At 43.8% G+C, this 18,192-nt stretch overlaps 1 protein-coding gene across 2 annotated transcripts; it reads left to right on the top strand.

The window, feature by feature from the left end:
- The first annotated feature begins 11 nt into the window (after positions 1-11).
- colt (carnitine/acylcarnitine carrier protein colt, mitochondrial) lies at positions 12-18,130 on the top strand. Of its 2 annotated transcripts, none has more exons than XM_089571881.1 (9): positions 12-289; positions 2,855-2,947; positions 3,844-3,971; positions 5,643-5,733; positions 7,047-7,179; positions 10,007-10,079; positions 10,542-10,651; positions 11,114-11,238; positions 17,110-18,130. In XM_089571881.1, the coding sequence occupies exons 1-9, from the start codon at positions 188-190 to the stop codon at positions 17,170-17,172; spliced, it is 918 nt and encodes a 305-aa protein (XP_089428007.1). In that variant the 5' UTR covers positions 12-187; the 3' UTR covers positions 17,173-18,130. The 2 variants fall into 2 exon arrangements, with proteins under 2 accessions (XP_089428007.1, XP_089428008.1); XM_089571882.1 differs by lacking the exon at positions 12-289 and adding an exon at positions 433-1,035.
- Positions 18,131-18,192: the final 62 nt, after the last annotated feature.

The following is an 18,192-nucleotide window of genomic DNA, read 5'->3' as shown; positions in this document are numbered from 1 at the left end:
CATAGCCACAACTCTCTCACTTGCGGGAGGGCGAACGTTTCCCGTTTTATCGTTCCGCAATCAGAGAGAGCGTCTTTTTGCAGCGCCCAGGCATTAGAGTGCGCTATCGAAGTGACTCTGACAGCCGTCCGGAGTGCCCGCAGATAGATTCGTTATTTGCAAGGCGCACGGAAAGACAGCACAGAAAATGCCGGACAAAAGGAAAGTCAGCCCCGTGAAAGATTTCTTCGCCGGTGGTTTCGGCGGTATGTGCCTCATACTGGCAGGTCACCCTCTGGATACAATAAAGGTGAGTTGAAACCACGTTGAAACCCTAGGTTCAGACGAGCGAGCTCGGGTTCTCCCTTTTCTTTTATGCCAAAGGCAAACGTGTCATTCGATGCGGAGCTATCAAGGATGATCGGCTTCCTCGGCACTCTGATTTCGAGGGATCCGCGCTTGTCCTGTCTGCTTAGTTGAGTACCGCCGCAAGTATTTCGCGCGCGACAACACTAGAACACGTGGATTGGAAACACTTGTTGCAGCAAACCGCGGCGCCTCTGCGCAGTATCGAGTGAGGACACGGCTATCGATCTGCGAGAGTATGCGAAAGTGTTCCGCAAGCACTTCGAATGTGCCGTCTTTTCTTCGGCTTATCGCCGCTATTTGCACCGAAAAACATGGTCTTCGTTTTGTTATCTCCTCAGCGCGGTCACAGTTTTGATAAGGCGCAGTATTTTCTTTCCTCAGTTGCGCTCTGAGAAGAGGAAAGAAGTGCAGCGCCATTCATTCGATGGTCGCGCGCCTTGGGCCATGCGTTCGAGCCGGCCGTTCGCAGTGACGCGTTTTTTCCTGGTAGCCGTGCGAGATTTGGGTTGTTGAGTAAGAGGGAAGTTGGTTCATCTTAATTCCCCTCGTGTGCGCTTACAACTGTGAAGAGGCCGCGCTGCGATCATGGGCAAGCAAAACAAAGTGAGCCCGGTAAAGGACTTCATCGCCGGCGGCTTCGGCGGAGTGTGCACTGTGGTCTCCGGACACCCACTCGATACTATAAAGGTAACGTGGCTTCGTGAGATAAAAAAGTTAGCTCCAAGATAACCGGCATACGGCTGTCGCATCTTTTTGTTTTGCTTAACTGTGGCAATCACGCAGCTGATCGCTCGAGATTGCAGTGATGATCTTGAGACTTGGACATCGTGATCTGTGTATGTTGCTGCTTGATTGCTTATTGCACAAGGTGATGGCAATCGCATTATCATAATGGAAGAAGCTGATTGCCACCCGTGAACTTCGTGACCAGGTGTTTCAACGTGTGACTTAACAGCACGTCTTACCTTGGAAGGCTGGCATCTGCCCACATTTTGAATCTGCCCTGAGCTGAACATCGGAACAGTGAAGGATGTACTAAAGGGACATCACACCATGTCACTTCTCTTTTTTTTTTAATGTGAAGGTTAACTGTTCTAAATAATTACTCTTTGGAGGTAGCTTACAATTAGTGATTTGGTTTTGTGTGATATCACACCTTCATCAATAAAAAGCTGCTTCTTTTTCTGAGTTTGTGAGGCAGGAAAGATCAGCCTTTTTTTTTTCATTTAGTGATGCTGTAGAATCTCATATAAACATTGGCATCATAATATGAAGGTTGCTGTCAAGCTACAGTGTATCATGAGGCAGCATTCGGTCCTCCAAAACTTTTTTCTCTGGTTCGCTTCACGGCTTTTTAACTGCTGCAGTGCTAGGTTCAAGAGATCTGTCACTGCTGGGGATGTTGGATGACCTGCCAGATATGAAGATAGTGTACAGCTCTATGTAACTGATATGCAGGGGAGTGGCGTTGTTGGAGAGAAGAAATCTGAAGAGGGCTGTGTTATCATGATAGTGTACACAGGATTTGGTTGCAGGCTCCCTCCACTTGCGTGGTGGAGCTGCACAGTGGCACATGCACAGTGCTGATGCAACTGTTGCACTCTGCTATCACCACAGATACATTGTAGCTAATTAAGTGTGGATGTAGTTAATTATTGTTAGTGATGGAAAAAGTCGTACTCATTTGGTTTATACCTTATAGTTGACCGTAGTATTGACTATGGTTTCTTGTTTCTTTCTCTCAGAAGACTACTTCATTCACTTTACATGGCGTTAAACCAAATTCCTCTATTTTTCATTTATTCAGCACGCTAAAGTTGCATGGTGATCTGCTCAGAAGGGAACAAGGCATGAAAAGTTAAATATACGAGAGTAAAATCATTTCCTGTTCCCCCTCCTGAGCCTGACGTGCAAACTATCTAATCAAGTTGTTTTGCATGGTGAAATGGAATATTGCAGATTGGTTCTGTAGCCAAGGTTAGTATCATTTATAAAATAATGGCTGGGAGAATTCCAGATGGACTCAATTGATTGAGAACAGGTCTATTCAAAAACAGTGGTTTGAATATCCGTTGAACCCTCCTTCCTTCTGTAGTTATACACACTTTTGGTTCTGGCTAGAAGCCCCGTTACTTTGGCAGCTATTTTGTGTTGCCAAGGCAACTTTGTAGCTCTGAGCCTGCCACACCTTTGTCTTCTCATGGAAGTCCAGCATTGCTGTCAGTTCCATGGATGCAGAAAGGCAACCCATATATATCTTCCAGGAGAGGGGCGGCCTAATAGCATGTTATGTGTCTGTTACAAACGCTTAGCTCGAATCTCACTAAACAGAGTTATCGAGAAAGGAAGTATATAATTCCACTAATGCACTGCACTGTACATCAGGCAATAAGATCATTCATTCAACTTTATTGCTGTTGACTTCAGCAGCCTGTTCTGTAATGTATTCAGCTTCACAGTTTGTTCTTTCTCTTGTAATAAGGCAGTGGCATTCCTTGTGCAACAGGTCAGGCTACAGACCATGCCGAAGCCAGGTCCCGGAGAGCTCCCACGCTACACAGGCACCTTCGACTGTGCCAAGAAAACAATTGTCAGAGAGGTAGGTGCACTTGAACTTTTTGCATTTATTATTTATCTTTTGGGTCTAGTGTATGTTCCTGTTTAGTTTAGGATTCTAAGATTCATTTCTTTCAGTTCTGGGTCATGAATGTTGTCAGAAAACATCGAACTCATACATGTTCGCAAATTAACATGTGATGTTCTTTTTTATGATGTCACTAGTTCAAGAAGGTATTGCATGCCTGTGAATTTCATTGCTGGGCATAAAGCGCTCAATTTATTTTGTCTAACTTTTCCCGCACTGCTAGTGTAACTGCCATGAAAAATACTTTGAACCTTCCTAGCCTGTCCCTTCGTAGAAAACTCGCGCGAATGCTAACTTTTCACAAGATTTACTACCACAATCATCAGCTAAAACGGGATCTTCTATCTGAACCATCATTCATATCACCTCGCACGGATATCGCCACAAGGTACGCATTCCATCCTGCCGAAGCAATGCATACTTTAACTCGTTTATACCCAAGACGGCGAGCGATTGGAACCACCTGCCCACCTTGGTTGCCGATATTTCTGACACCTGTTTATTTAAAAATTCCGTGGAAAACTATGTGTTTGACTAGGCTGTATTGTTACCTAATCTGATATGTATTTTGTTCAAGCTTACGTTTTTTCTTTCTTTGCTGTATTACATTACATTTTGCATCTACTTTTTGTTTTCATTTTGCTGCATTGTCTTTACTTTTTTTTCCACTCCCTTCTGTAACGCCCCACTGGGGCCCTGAAGGCATTGTAATAAATAAATAAAATAAATAAATTACTTTTGCTGGAAGAGTGCATGTGCTCCATTCAGGAACTTTGAAATGGGCCTTTTTTACTTCGCTTTATTATTCTCTGCATGTAAGGTTAACACTCAGGACCTTAATCCTTGTTTAGGGCTTCCTTGGGCTGTACAAAGGCATGGCTGCACCACTGACTGGTGTCACGCCCATGTTTGCTGTCTGCTTCCTTGGCTTTGGCATCGGCAAGAAGATCCAGCAGAAACACCCTGAGGAGGAGCTCACGTAAGCCCACAAACTGCGTGTGTTTCTCTGGCTGAGTGGTCTTCAGTTATTGGCACCATTTGCTTCATGTGCCATGGTTGACACCATATTGGCACATGAATATGGTTCATGTGCCATATTGACACATGAACCATGGCACATGAATATGGTTGACACCATATTCATGTGCCATGCTTGACACCTGCCCTGGTTGACACCATATAGATTGTGCCATTATTGCAAGGTTAGTAGTGTGTCTGTAGCTTGCTTGTAGAAAGCTTCACAAGTTTATCGTAGATATACCATCTAACTGATGATTCGACCATCACCATGACTCTTGCATCCTTGGCTCTGGAAGAAGTGTGCTGGAATTGAGGATGGTAATACTGCAATCACTGTTGTGCGCTTGGCAGCACTGTTGTAGCAATAAAATGGTGGAGACAGTTACTGTCTATCGGCACCCAACTATATTGCTATCTGGTGCCTAACTGCTCTATGTTATTAGTTTGGTTTGGTTTTATGGGGTTTAATGTCCCAAAGTGACTCAGGTGTTGTAGTGGAAGGCTCCAAATAATTTCAATCACCTGGGGTTCTTTAATGTGCACTGACATTGCACAGTACACAGCCATGTTAGTGGGCATTAGTGCGTGTACCGAGCCATGATAAGTTATGAAAGGTGCTTATCTTTGTTGTTAGTCTCACTTTTCCGCAAAAGGTGCTTATCTTCATGCCTTTGACTGCTGCATTTCGTCTTTTGCATTTGTGTATTTGTTGAGTGTTTCCTTTGTTCCTTTTAGGCTAGAGTGTTGCCTTTTGTCCAGCGTATCTATGCCTTTTTTCAGTCAGGCATTTCATATTTTCAGTCCTTTTCGGCGCCTGATGTCTTGTCAGCACGATTGTAACACCCCCTGTTTGCAAACCGTAATATCACTTTCCCTAGTTAATAGTTTGCAATGTTGGATCTTAAGGTATTAAATCACTCACCAGTACAAAAAAAAAATATGATTCAAAACACATTTAACAAGGCTTCAAAGCTGTAGCCTAGTAAAAGAATGGCACTTTTTGATTAAGCCATTGTGCACCATCTGTCACTTTGTGGCGAACCTGTTCTTTTTTTTTTCCGTTCATTTTATTGCATAGCATTAGAAGCCTCATTGCGGAAAAAAACTGGATGTGGTCAGTCAAAATTCGCTTGGTCTGGCTATTCATAAAATCAGTTGATTGGCCGAGAGAGTCATGACATCGCAGGGTCATGTGACATGGCCAAGTTGGCAGATGCGTTGGCAGGTGACATGGCTGAGCACTGATTGGTTGCCGGGGTTTGTGATGTCATGAGACCTCGTGACATGGCAGAGTTTGCAGGTGCGCTGGCGCTTAGTTGTGCGCAGACGTGTTTAAACAGCTTCGTGTATGAGGTTGGAATGGAGCCAGAATCAGTGCCATATGTGTGCCTACCGTAGTGGAAAATCACTGCAAGCCGAAAGGGCGACCATGGAAGTATGTCGATGAAGATGGAGTATCGGCAGCTGAACAGGTTCAACATATGCAGCGAGCAGCGATGAAAGAGGAGGAGAAGCAGGCCGAGCGGACTGCAGACTTTAGTGCTATTGCAGTCTCAACACATAATATAACTAAGTGTCCCCTAAATACTTTCACGGGCTTCTAAGCTGCTTTCTTTCACATGTCACGCAGGTTGCCTCAGCTCTTTTTAGCTGGCATGCTTTCTGGCGTCTTCACAACAGCCATCATGGCACCAGGTGAAAGGATCAAGTGCCTTCTTCAGGTGTGTGTTGCCAAGTTGCTGCGCCATTCCTGTGGTGTGCGTGTGAGAAACTTGCCGACTAGCTGCCCCTATATGGAGCTGTAGTAAACTTCTTGGGCATCTTAGTGTGTGTGGACATTAGGGGGAAACAAAAAAAAAATGAAACAGAGTTGCGTGGTGGAGTATGGTGCTCTGGTGGAATCGGGAGTTGTTGCTTTGTTCTCTTGCCATCGGTACAAAATATATTTTAGGTGCAGCAAGGAACAAAGGTTTGGCGGAAAATAAACGAAAGGTCTGATACAGCAGTAATTGAAGCCAAGGAATCCAGGGAATTTGTTTCCTTGTTAAGGAGGGATAGTCATTCTCTGTTCAGGCTAAGAAAAGGAAAGGAAGGAAGGAGGAAGAAAGAAAAGGCAATGCACCAGTGCTAAGTACACATTTGGTTGAGCACTCAGCATGACGTGCAGTGGTTATGAGGTTAACAATCTGGTGGTGTGCTGCCTTTTCTTGTGTGTTTTTTGCTGGTACATTTTCATATGGATTTTTGGCAGACAACATGCCCATGGTGCAGACCAACAGCCGCTTGCACCACTTGCAGTGTGCAATGATCAAGGGTTTGGTTCAGTTGATAGCTTAGTGTTTTACTCTGGTGATCTTAGGAGACCTTTTCTGGGTGGGCAGTGCCACTATAGGTGCTGGCATCATACACCAAAGCTGAAAACTTCATTTACCTCTGGTTGGTCAAAAAGACTGTCTAAGTGAATCTGAGAGTATTTCTAGAAATCTGGGAGTTCCTCTTTTTCTACTGTCATTTTATGCGGACTGTTAGTGAAAATAAGGAAAAAATGTGACAGTTCTTTTGCACTTGTGTTGCTGTTGGTGTTGTTTATGCATTTTGCTCGTGTAATGAGGCCCCACCTCCGTCCTCAATCATTGCTCACTCGCTGTTGGAAAGTTGCAACATAGTACTTTCATTTTCATTTTATTGTTATCGTCACATTAAAAAATTGCAAAAGCTTTCCAGACCAATAGGTAAAGGCTAGTTGCTAGTCGAACTAATAATAGAACACAGGCAGTATATATACAGTGGCAAAATGCTAGCAAATCATGTGATAAAATGGTGAGTGAAATGGAAAGAAAATAATTTGCATGAATGCGCACCACCAATTAAAAGGCTAGACAGGTGTGTAGCAGCAAAATTGGCAAAAAGGTCTTTTTTTACAACAAATAATTTCAAACACCAGAGTTAGAGTAAATTTTTCCCATGTATGGGTGCAGCTCTAATGCTTTATTGTGCGTATTTCTGCGGCCTTGTTTGTCCACTGGAATGACAGGTCCAGCAGGCCCATGCGGATCACGGTGGAGGCAAGGCCCGATTTGCTGGACCAGTGGACTGTGCCAAGCAGCTCTACCGGGAGGGGGGAATCCGCAGCATTTACAAGGGCACAGCCGCCACACTTCTGCGTGGTGAGTATCGGTTGCAAGCACCGGTTTCCTGTCCCTTTTGCTGAATTCTGGAAATTACATTGCGAGGCTCACTGGCTGGTAATTTTCCTGAACAGGCATTACTAATGCATACTTAAAGGTGCACTGAAGAGGAATCTGAACGTGTCTTTTCGCCACGGGAACTCGATCTACACGTTCCTAGCATTCTTAGAAACTGCAACTTATTGCCCTGTGTGGCCAATTCCCCTAATTAAATCGAATTAACGTCCGGCTCCTGCCCTTTTTTTTTAATTCTGCCTCGTACGGTGGGCGGAGTCGACCAACGCGTGGAGTGCCTTTCACCCAGTCCCGTGGCGGCTTGCCGCTCTGCCATCGGCGGAGTAATACGTAGTAGTCCGTAGTAGGAAATAGTCCGCGCGTATTTTTATTTCTGCGGGCTTATTTTGTGGCTATATTATCTGCGAATGAAACTATTTATTCATGGAAAGCTAAAAAACAAAATAAAGCGAAAGCAAAGCCTCCACGGAGCTGGCTGAAAGGAACTTCACGCGTTGGTCGACTCCGCCCATCGTACGAGGCAGAATTTAAAAAAAAAAGGGCGGGAGCCGGACGTTAATTCGATTTAATTAGGGAAATCGGCCATACAGGGCAATAAGTCGCAGTTTCTAAGAATGCTAGGAACGTGTAGATCGAGTTCCCGCGGCAAAAAGACAAGTTCAGAATCCTCTTCAGTGCACCTTTATCAGGTGGGCAGTTTTGTTTGGTTCTACAATACAAAGAGAGCATAGAAAGACAAAGGTGTTGGCATGCAAGTGAACATCAGTGCTACATACGTTTTTTTTTTCTTTATGAATTTTTAGTCAAGGTCACACTGTGAAGAACGAAAAGTAAGTGAATGCCGAGTTGCCCATTTGCTTATGTTTGCACTTGGTACCTATGCACATATTTGTATTATGCATATAGTCTTTTCATATTCTTGTAAGCCACTGTCTATGATTGTGTTTTTCTTATGCATCAGGCAGTAATGGTCAGTGATTAAAAAAAATGGATAAATTATTGTGTTGGAATTTTTTTGAGCAAGGGCCTTTGCTAGGCAAGCACCTTTTCTCCAATTTCTAATATATCAGAAACTCAAATTATTCACTGAATAGTTGGTGGAGCCTTGAATAATTCGTGAAAATTAAGGACCTGGCATCACTGCGTGGAGCTTGTGGTGTTCAACATCCAAGAGACCTCATACTGTGGAGGAGATGCCGTGTGTTCATAAAGGGGAAAAACAACAACAACAAAAGAAACCTGGGATTCCTTGCCCTACTTGCAAATGAATGTACTGGTGACATCAGGGGCAGCATATTTTGACATTGTTTTTTTAACAAAGTGTCTCGTTTACTGTGCATGTTTGTTGAGTAGATTTGCAAGGCTGTTCTATTACCTTGCATATTGCTGATGCACCTGTATGTGGGCCCGTGTTTATTACCTTGCATATTGCTGATGCACCTGTATGTGGGCCTGTGCTCCCTGTGCTAATAATTCCCCTTCCCATTGTGTCCCACTTGCTTACATGCCATTGTTTGCTGCTGCTCCTGCCTCCTCTCTCACAAACTGCACTTAGCAGTCTCTCTGCATTTTCCTCCTCGTGCACGACTGGTCCTCTTCCCCATGCGACGTTCCAGCTTCAGACCCTGTTAACCAACTTGTTCGTTTCGACTGAAGTCGCTATATTTGGCTGTGGCTGGTAAGACGCTGACCACAGTGAGAGAGTGAGGCAGAACACGATAGTGATGAAGGTAAAGCCTTTACTATGACAACTGCTCTCATGTGAATCTGATGTGAGAATGCATAGTTTGGCTTATGACCTTCCCTGGAAAAATGGCGCTCACGTACAATGGAAGAAGACAAGGATGTGCAAGCACTGAATGTGCCTTTTGTCTGTGCATGCTGTTTTGTAGAGAAGCTCTATAGGCATCACTGCTAGGAAATATTCTCAGCTGGGATGGCAAGAGAGATGTACAGTCAAGCCCACTTATAACAATACACTGTTATAACAATATATCGGATATAACAATGGTCAGTCATGGCACCATCAGCTTTGCTATGTGTTCTATGGTAAAATAAACTGCTTATAGCAATGCTGTCAAGGCACATTATTGGTTATAACAATTAAATCTGGTAATTGAGCGTCAACCGTTATAGAAAAAAAAAAGAAGGGAATGCTACAACCGCACCAGCAAAACCATGCTTACAACACAAAAGCGCGCACATGTGGGGCCGACCAATGGACTAAGCTGGCGCAGCAACGCCACGAAAGCAAAAGAGGCAGGCGTCATCGCGTCACGAGAGCTGCTGCATTGCTGCATTGGCTACGCGTGCCATGCGTGCCCCCAATCAGTCAGTGCAATGCGCGTGCGTGCAGCCAGCGCGGTTTTTCTCTTCTCAGCTGTCACCGCACCCTTAGTTCTGCATGCTTCTTGAATTTCCCGTGAGAATCACTTCCGGAAAGCCGGCTTGATTCCTGTGACGCGGATGTGCGCGAAACTCCCGGTGGCGCAGTGATGGCGGTGCTTTGGTCATCGGTGAACAGTGAACATTGTTCTGGTTCCCTGAAGTTCGATTTAACTAGCTTTTACAGGCATTAGAACAATCAAACCACTCCGGATATTTACTGTCAATAAATGCTCTCAAGTTTGTCATCTTTTCTTTTTTTTGGCACAACCCTGTTATAACAATTATTGGCTATAGCAATGGTATTTCCATGGCACTTGAATATTGTTATAAGTGGGCTTGACTGTAGTTACTTTTACTTGAAACCCCTTATAGTCATTTCTGTCCTAATGCCCACCGCTTGCAGATGTGCCAGCCAGCGGCATGTACTTTGCCAGTTATGAGTGGCTACAACGGGTCCTTACACCAGCAGGCAAAAGGTACGTTCACACCTGTGTTTGTTACATTGTTGCAATGTAGAGTGTGTCACTGGTTTACTGAATGCAAAATACTCAAGACACAGTGTTCCTGCAAGTCTTGAGGAGGGAATTTTATGAAACTAAGGAGACCTGCACTGCTAGAATTCAAAATCTGCCCATACTCAGAGTTGTCAAAAGTTCCGAGTAGTGGTGACAAGCTTGCAGCCGGTGGACAAAACATGTAAAGGTCATTGCCTGCTTGTAGTAAGCAACATTGGGCATTATGCTAGCCAGTCCAATGTGGTGCTTAATGTTGGCTTCAAACTCTAGGAATTTTCTTCAAATTCGAATATGTACTTGTTATATCATAAGTTTGTTGAACTGTGCTGCCATTAGCTTGTGTTGGAAATTTCATTATCAGTAGCATTTCACATAGTGTGGCCTCGCTGGATGAGTGATAATAAATTTTTCCCTCAAATCCAGCCGTTCGGACCTGAGCGTGAAGGTGACCCTGTTTGCCGGAGGCATGGCGGGCATCTTCAACTGGCTGGTAGCTATACCTCCCGACGTGCTAAAGTCACGACTACAGACAGGCAAGTCCACTCTTGGCACCCAAGTTGTAGTCCGTGCAATGATTATTTTGTGTACTGGGTATTGTGTGGTGATTGGGTTCCATAAAAGACGGTGATGACTCTGTGCCAGCTTGCAAAGGTGTGATGAGGATGCAAGGATCTACCAGTCATTGCCATAAAAGTGAACCTGATTAGGAAAGAAGACTGTGTTCACTCTTGTTCTCACAGTCTATTGCATGTCTTGCCTTTTCATATAGGTGTAATTGTCTATTCCTATTCCCTTGAACATGACAGAGAGCTTTTCAAGAATTGGCATTCCATCACTGGTCTCTTCTGTTTGAGCATTTGACAGCTGCAGTGTCCTTGTTCATTACAACTATTCTGTCTTTGCCTGTGCAGCACATTGCTGCCGTTTGCCTGTTTGGCAAGATTTATTACTTGCATGTTTCAGTGTGTGTTGAGTGTCAACTCTGTGGTTTGCAGCGCCCGAGGGAACGTACCCCAATGGTATCAGGGACGTGTTCCGTGAGCTCATGAAGAACGAGGGTGTCCGTGCCTTGTACAAGGGTGCTGCTCCTGTCATGCTTCGCGCATTCCCTGCAAACGCCGTAAGTGCTTTTATGCCATCTTCGTGCGTGCAGGGGTCGTGTCTAAAGAGGCAGACTTGAGCAGCATTTGTTTGAAAAAAAGAGACAGCATGGAAATGTTTTAGCTTAATTTGTTCACATAGAAGAGAATATATAAAGCACTTGGTAACCAATGTATGTTGTAGAGAGCCTGGCCAGAGAAGCTCACCCAGCTGAATCATTCCTTTAAGGCAAGGTTTTTGTGTACAGAAGGGAGCAAGCAGATGCATGGCCCCGAAAAAAAATGTCCAAATTCAGTTTATAATGACTGACTACATAGTGAAAAAGTCTGCTATAAGCAATTACAGTACGATTAGTCACAAGATTAAGTGGGTAAAGAAAAAGTAGCAGTTGAGATTTGCTCGAATTTTGGAGCTCAGAGAACCCAAAAAGCGTTGAAAGGCATCCAAGGGTTCCGTGGAACCCAGTTGGAGAACTCCTGCTGTAAGAGCACTCAGCAGCAACTGAGTAAAAAGTGACTGCGTATTTGTAGTGCATCTTCAACAGTGTGAGCATACATAAATATAACAGAAAAAGTGAACCAACTTATGATGGCCAATGTAAGTTAACAAGAGCTTCCGTGAAGCGGCTCTTAGGTCAGGCTTCATTCTTGCTTGATAGTTTTCATTATAGTTGTTGTTATGAACTTATGATTTGTTCTGGGTTTAAAATCTACATAAAAGTAGACAAAAGGCAAGCATCTGCAACTGAAAGATTCCTGTGTCAGATATAAAAAGAAAAAAGCAGAAAGAAATCAAGAACTCTTCTGAAGATTTGCTGGAGACATTATAAGAAAGTGCATGGAATGTTGAAAAGACAGCTGAATATGCAGCAACAAAACCCAGTTCTTAGTAGAGCTAGATGGATAAATCGATGTTCTGAGACAGCAAGTATGTCACGTTTTACTAAGTGCACAGCCTTGATAAGTCAGAAGAATCATGCAAAAGTGAAACATGTAGCCACACCTCATGCGAATTTCGGTAATTGCGCCCTATCATGTGCATTCTATACAAGCCATGATGCTCTCCAATGCAGCTTTGTATTGATAAACAAGTGCTGTCAAGCTTGTGCCAAAAGGCACGTGCCAGTTATATACAAGAATGTGTTGTGAGAGATATTAGGTACACTGCTTGCTTAGCCTGTGGGAACCTGTTGTATGCTGCGTGATCAGAGGTACAGGCTCTCAGGGATATTTGCACTTTGTGGGGCACATCTGGTCAAAAAACCAAGCAGTGTAGTTTTCACTCAGCCTGGAATATCGACCAATTTCACCAGGCTGCACGTGGTCATGAATCGGTTAAATGTCCCTGCTATCTCCTTTTGTGTGCAAAACCATGAATGTCAAAGGTTTCGCCGATTAATTTCTAGGCCAGTAAAAGAAACCAAAACTACTCAAGCCCTGGGTGAAGCAAATGTGGCAAGTCAGCCTTTCCAATCCCCAAGTGCGGCTTTTCCGATTTCCTTAGCACATGGAGGGCTCTGCAGCATTGAAATTATGTAGAATCCTCAGTGTCGTATGGGGGAACAAGTCAGGGGACGTAATTTTCAATTTTTTTTTCAGCAAGATTGCAATCTTTTCGCGCACAAAATAGGGCTGGCTGAGTTCTCATTGTGTAGGCTACCAGCCCAGAGTAACTTATTGTTTCCCTTTAGAGTCCCTTTTAATTCAAGTGACCAAAAATTTCTCAGGTAATTAAGCCAAGGGTAAAAGCTAGTATACACTTTGGTGAAAAGCTGAAACACCAAGAGTAAGCAGGCATTTTTTTTTTTTTTAACTTTGTGTCAACTAAATCAACTTGCCAAAATTTAGCAACTTCTTAAGCCCCTGAAGTGTGTGAAAACTTTCATTTAAAAAATTGCAACCATTTAAGAAACCAAAAATGACACGATTTTTGTGATGTTAGCTTTATTTTAAAAGCCTTTTTTCTTCACTGCAAATCAAGTACCCAAATTATGATATGGTCAGAAGCATGTTCTAAACATCCTCTGCCAGTATCACTCTACTTATCATTGGCACAGTGTGCCCAAGTCAGTGCAGCCATAGCAACCATCTGTGCATGCAAGTGTCTGCAGTCTTCCCCTCTTTCGATGTATCATGTGCTTGCATCATGAGGAAAACATCAAGTTTACTGCTATCCATCCAGAACATGTGCCCTAGTTAACTTCTACCCAAAATTTTCCGCATCTGCAGTGATTCAAATTCGAATTTAGTTTGAACTATATTTAACGCATTTTGTAGAGCAGCCATTTTTGTAGCCTGCTCACATGCTCCAGCAGATGGTGGTTGACCTAGTATTACTCCCCCCCCCCCCCCCCCCCCCCCCCCCCGCCCACAGGATTGCCGTTGACCCTTTTGCGATTCGCTGCCTGCAACTGGTGTCACAGCTGCCTTGCACTTGTGCTCTCTTGTTTGAAACTTGTTGAGCAGCCATACAGCTGTGAAGTCGGTCACACACCCGTGGCACACTTCATGCTGGTGACCAGATATACAGCGTTAACAAAGGCCTTGGTTTTCTTTGAAAATTCGAGGCTTTTATTGCTTTTAACTGAAGGTAGAGATGTTGGTGCAGTAAACGCCAAAATAGTAGTGTGAGATGTAGTTAATGGGTTTAGAGGGTCATAAAAAAACTTGCATAATTAAATCTTCAGGAAATGTGTATTTTTGTGCGCCGATCCAAACTATGCCATTCAATTTCATTATAAGTCCTCGTTCATTTTTAAGTAATATATGTTATGCAATGTTTTTGTTGTGGGGCTGAAGTAATTTCGCTGCAGGGAACTTGCTGAAATGTGTACCACTGGTTTTTCCTGATATCAATCCTGATATCAAAGAGTGCAGTTAGGGTAAAATTACAATTGTGCCTAAGAAAGAAGTTATCAGGTTTTGAAGTTGCACTTCAAAAACATTAAAAAAAAATCCCTCCCCTCTTCTCCTCCCATTCCTGGAGTCGCAGCTTCAAAACCCTATAAACTCGATTTCAAAGAGAGGCAGGATGATAATTTTACCTTCAGTGCATTCCTTGATATCAGGAAAAGGATACCGAGGACAAATGGGAGCTGGTCTCCCATTCTAATCAGAGATACCACTCTCACTGAAAACGGAAGTTGCTAGAAAAAGACTACAAGCAGGTTTCGTATCCACCAGCCAATTTCGCAAGTAGAATGCGTGCATTGACACAGATTTTTTTTGCCACAGACCCCAGAGGCTACACTGCACCGCCATTCACTTCAATACAGTGGAAACCTGTCCTTTTTCTCTAAGGACATCACGAGTTTGAGGCGGGAACATTTCGAACTTCAGTTTTCTTGCTGGCAAATGCGGCTTTTTCCGCCGGACAAACGTCGACGTAGCCAGAAAGAGACGGCGAATCAATTTTAACTGAGAACAGTAACTGGACAGAGTTGTTGCGGACATCCCTTTAAGCGCACTTATTGAACAGGCAAAGCAATACAGGATAGAGCCATATCAGCGAGAACCTTGGATAAACCTCAACTGGCATAGCATGTGTGGGGAGCCGCACTGACAGCGAGATGAAATTGTATGCTTTTGCCAACCAGGCCACTTCAGTTGAGGTTGTTGGCCTAGCGTTAAATCTGCTAGCAATTGCACCGCCATAGCAACACAGTGACAAATTGTCAGAGGTCTGTGACCTAGCCATAAAGCAAAAGAAAACACACCACCACAGCTGTATACCCTTTATACAGCCACCTCACAGGTTCTGTCTGTAAACTTTTATTAAGTCATTGTATGCCATATTACACGAGTGCACAAGGACTTGTTTTATGTGAAATTAAGTGGCATGTCTGGAATAAGAGTTAATGGAGAATACCTAAGTAATTTTGCGATTCGCTGATGACATTGCCTTGCTAAGTCACTCAGGACGAACTGCAAAGCATGATCAACGAATTGGACAGGCAGAGCAGAACGGTGGGGCTAAAAATTAACATGCAGAAAACCAAAGTAATGTTAGCAAGGGAACAGCAGTTCGCAATTGGTGGCCAGGTGCTGGAAATAGCAAGAGAATATGTCTATTGAGGGCAGGTAGTGACAGCTGATCCAGATCATGAAGGAAATAACTAGAAGAATAAGAATGGGGTGGAGCGCATATGGCAGGTTCTCTCAGATCATGAATGGCAGTGTACCAATATCCCTCAAGAGAAAAGTATACGACAGGTGTATCTTACCGGTACTCACCTATGGGGCAGAAACGTGGAGGCTAACAAAGAGGGTTCAGCTTAAGTTAAGGACAACGCTGCGAGCTATGGAAAGGAAAATGATAGGTGTAACGTTAAGAGATCGGAAGCGGGCGGAGTGGGTGAGGGAACAAACGTGGGTTAACAATATCCTAGTTGAAATCAAGAGGAAGAAGTGGGCTTGGGCAGGGCATGTAATGCGAAGGCAAGATAACCGCTGGTTCTCAAGGGTAACGGAGTGGATTCCTAGAGAAGGCAAGTGTAGCAGGGGGCGGCAGAAAATTAGGTGGGCGGATGAGATTAAGAAATTTGCAGGAATATGGTGGCCGCGGCTGGCGAAGGACATGGTTAATTGGAGAGACATGGGAGAGGCCTTTGCCCTGCAGTGGGCGTAGTCAGGCTGATGATGATGATAACAAAGTTGAAGGGGCCTAGCAATTACTTCGTTATAGTCCGTGTTGACAGAGCTTCCAAGGGGAATCGCCATTCCTTCGTTATATCCATTATTTTGTTATAAACCGTTTCTCTGCAACGAAGTTCGACTGTATCCCTTAAAAATTTCATAGTTGCAAAATTTCTGTCAAAGAACCTCTTGCCCCATATTTCAGTAACTTATTGATAGTACCTCTGAAATTCAATGGGGAAAACAACTAAGTGCTGAAATTCCATGGTGTGTTTAGGCTAGGATTCAAGTCATTGTCAATTTTTGTATAATTACTTGAGGGCTAATTGTAGCCGGCATTAAAGCACGCCAGACACTTGAATGGTTTCTTAGGAGTTTCCACAAAACATTTTTCTCCATCACTCTGGTTATGCACTGGATGCATTTCTGTTGGTTGTGACTATATATGTAGAAGACTTGCAACACTGTCAGGAAATTTCACAGCTCATGCAAACCTGGGACTCTGCAAGGTACCATGTAGACAATTAAGAAGTACTACTTGGCCCCTACGGTGGCTTGCACTGTTACTGAGCACAAGGTAATGGAAGCAACATACAAAAAGGTTCACACGCACTGAAATTTCAGCACTTGTTAAAAAACCACAGGTAACTGGAATTAATCCAAAGCCCTTCACTTCAGCGTGTTGCTTTAGTACATAAAATTTCACAAATCAAAATTTGCAAAGCTTGATGGTCGAAATGCTAAGAGATGGTCAAACTGTAGATGTATTCCAGTAGTAACTACGAGCTTAAGTGTAGTCCTGAGGTTAGTAGCAGCACTGATGAGCAGCTTCAGGTTAGGCATGTGGGGCACCCGTGACCCACAAAGCACGTGACAACAGTGATGGGTCACTGCTCTTCGTTTTAGCCTAGAGGCTGCCCTTACCTAATCAGATTAAGAAAATTTCCCCTTGCGTTTGTACTCCTCCCAGATAACACTGCTGCACTACTTGGGGGCTGAATATTCACTGCACCATAGCAGGAGTATGCAGTGTTGCCTGCCAACTTACTCTATGGTGGAATTGGTGAATCATGCAAGAACGAAATAAGAACTACACTACTGCTTGCTCTACACATTAGCCACCAATACTGCTTTACTTGTGTTCTGGCAGTGCATCTTTTGATGGTGGGACATCATATGTAACAACTCGCTGTTACATGCTCAAACTTCTGGCTGATTTCACACTTTCGTTCATGCCTTTTTTTTTGCTCCTGCAGGCTTGCTTCATGGGGTATGAAGTGGCCATGAAGTTCCTCAACTGGCTGGCACCAAACTTATGATTTGGGCATCCCTAAGTGAAACTTGGTCCCATCCACCCCCTTGTGCAACAATTACCAGTGCAGAACGAGCTTCAATTTCAGAGTCCAGGACTGCCACCACAGCAAAGTCCATCCGTCTGGTGCCCTCTGCAACAGGTGCACCGAACTTTCGTTTTAGGTGTACACCACTGTTGTCCGTTAGTGTGGAGATCGAAGTGCCAGTGCACGAGGCACGTTGGAAGCTGACCTCTCAGCCCCATGTTCCGGTGAAACTGGAATAGTAGTAGGCAAACTGTGTGCGCAGTTGTTGTGTGGTGCTTTGCCATGTCTATGATGATGTTCGTGTTGGTGATGAACAATGAGATTGTTTCTGGTGGTTAAATAGGTTAAGAGTAAGTAAAAGTATGTTAGCTATGTTAGATGGTTCTCATAGACAGACCACTGTAATGCCGTGAGGTGCGTCTGGTCTGCTTTTTTCATGTAGGCTACATCAAAGCTCTTTGATACGGTCCTTGGGTCCAGCAGGTTAGTTTCCACAAGCTGTAGTTATGATAGTACAACTATTGGTGAGCTGCTATTTTTGCAGACACTGCACTGCTATTTTTCTGACGGCACACTTTTGAAGGCCATGACTACTTGCAGTTTCTACTTTAGCGTGGTTATTATTTGAATTCACTGCACTTGGTAGTATTCCAGTTACGACGTACTGTTTACCATATGTTGTCGCTGGCTTCGTTGACTGTTTTGCCACTTAAGAGTTTTAGCTACTGACGACTTTGACAGCATGAGTTGGATACATTCCCGTGCCATTTTAGCATGTTGACAAGCCTCTGCCTTTGGAATGTGATGTGCAACATATGGAGTGTTTAAGCATTGGCCAAGCCTGTTGGTTTTGCTACAACTATGCAAAGAGATTCTGTACTATATGTATTTTGTTTGAAGATGGAAATGTAAAAAGTGATTGCAGATTTGATGCCCATTCATTGTGTGTGTCCTTTACTTCCCACATCTATGGCTCTATAGAGACAAAGAGGAACCACC

The sequence above is a fragment of the Amblyomma mixtum genome, chromosome 2, assembly GCF_055824585.1.
Source record: "Amblyomma mixtum isolate Tamu chromosome 2, ASM5582458v1, whole genome shotgun sequence".
In the NCBI taxonomy this organism is placed as follows: Eukaryota; Metazoa; Arthropoda; class Arachnida; order Ixodida; family Ixodidae; genus Amblyomma; species Amblyomma mixtum.
Note: the sequence above shows the minus strand (reverse complement) of the source record. Positions and strands in the feature narration are given on the sequence as shown.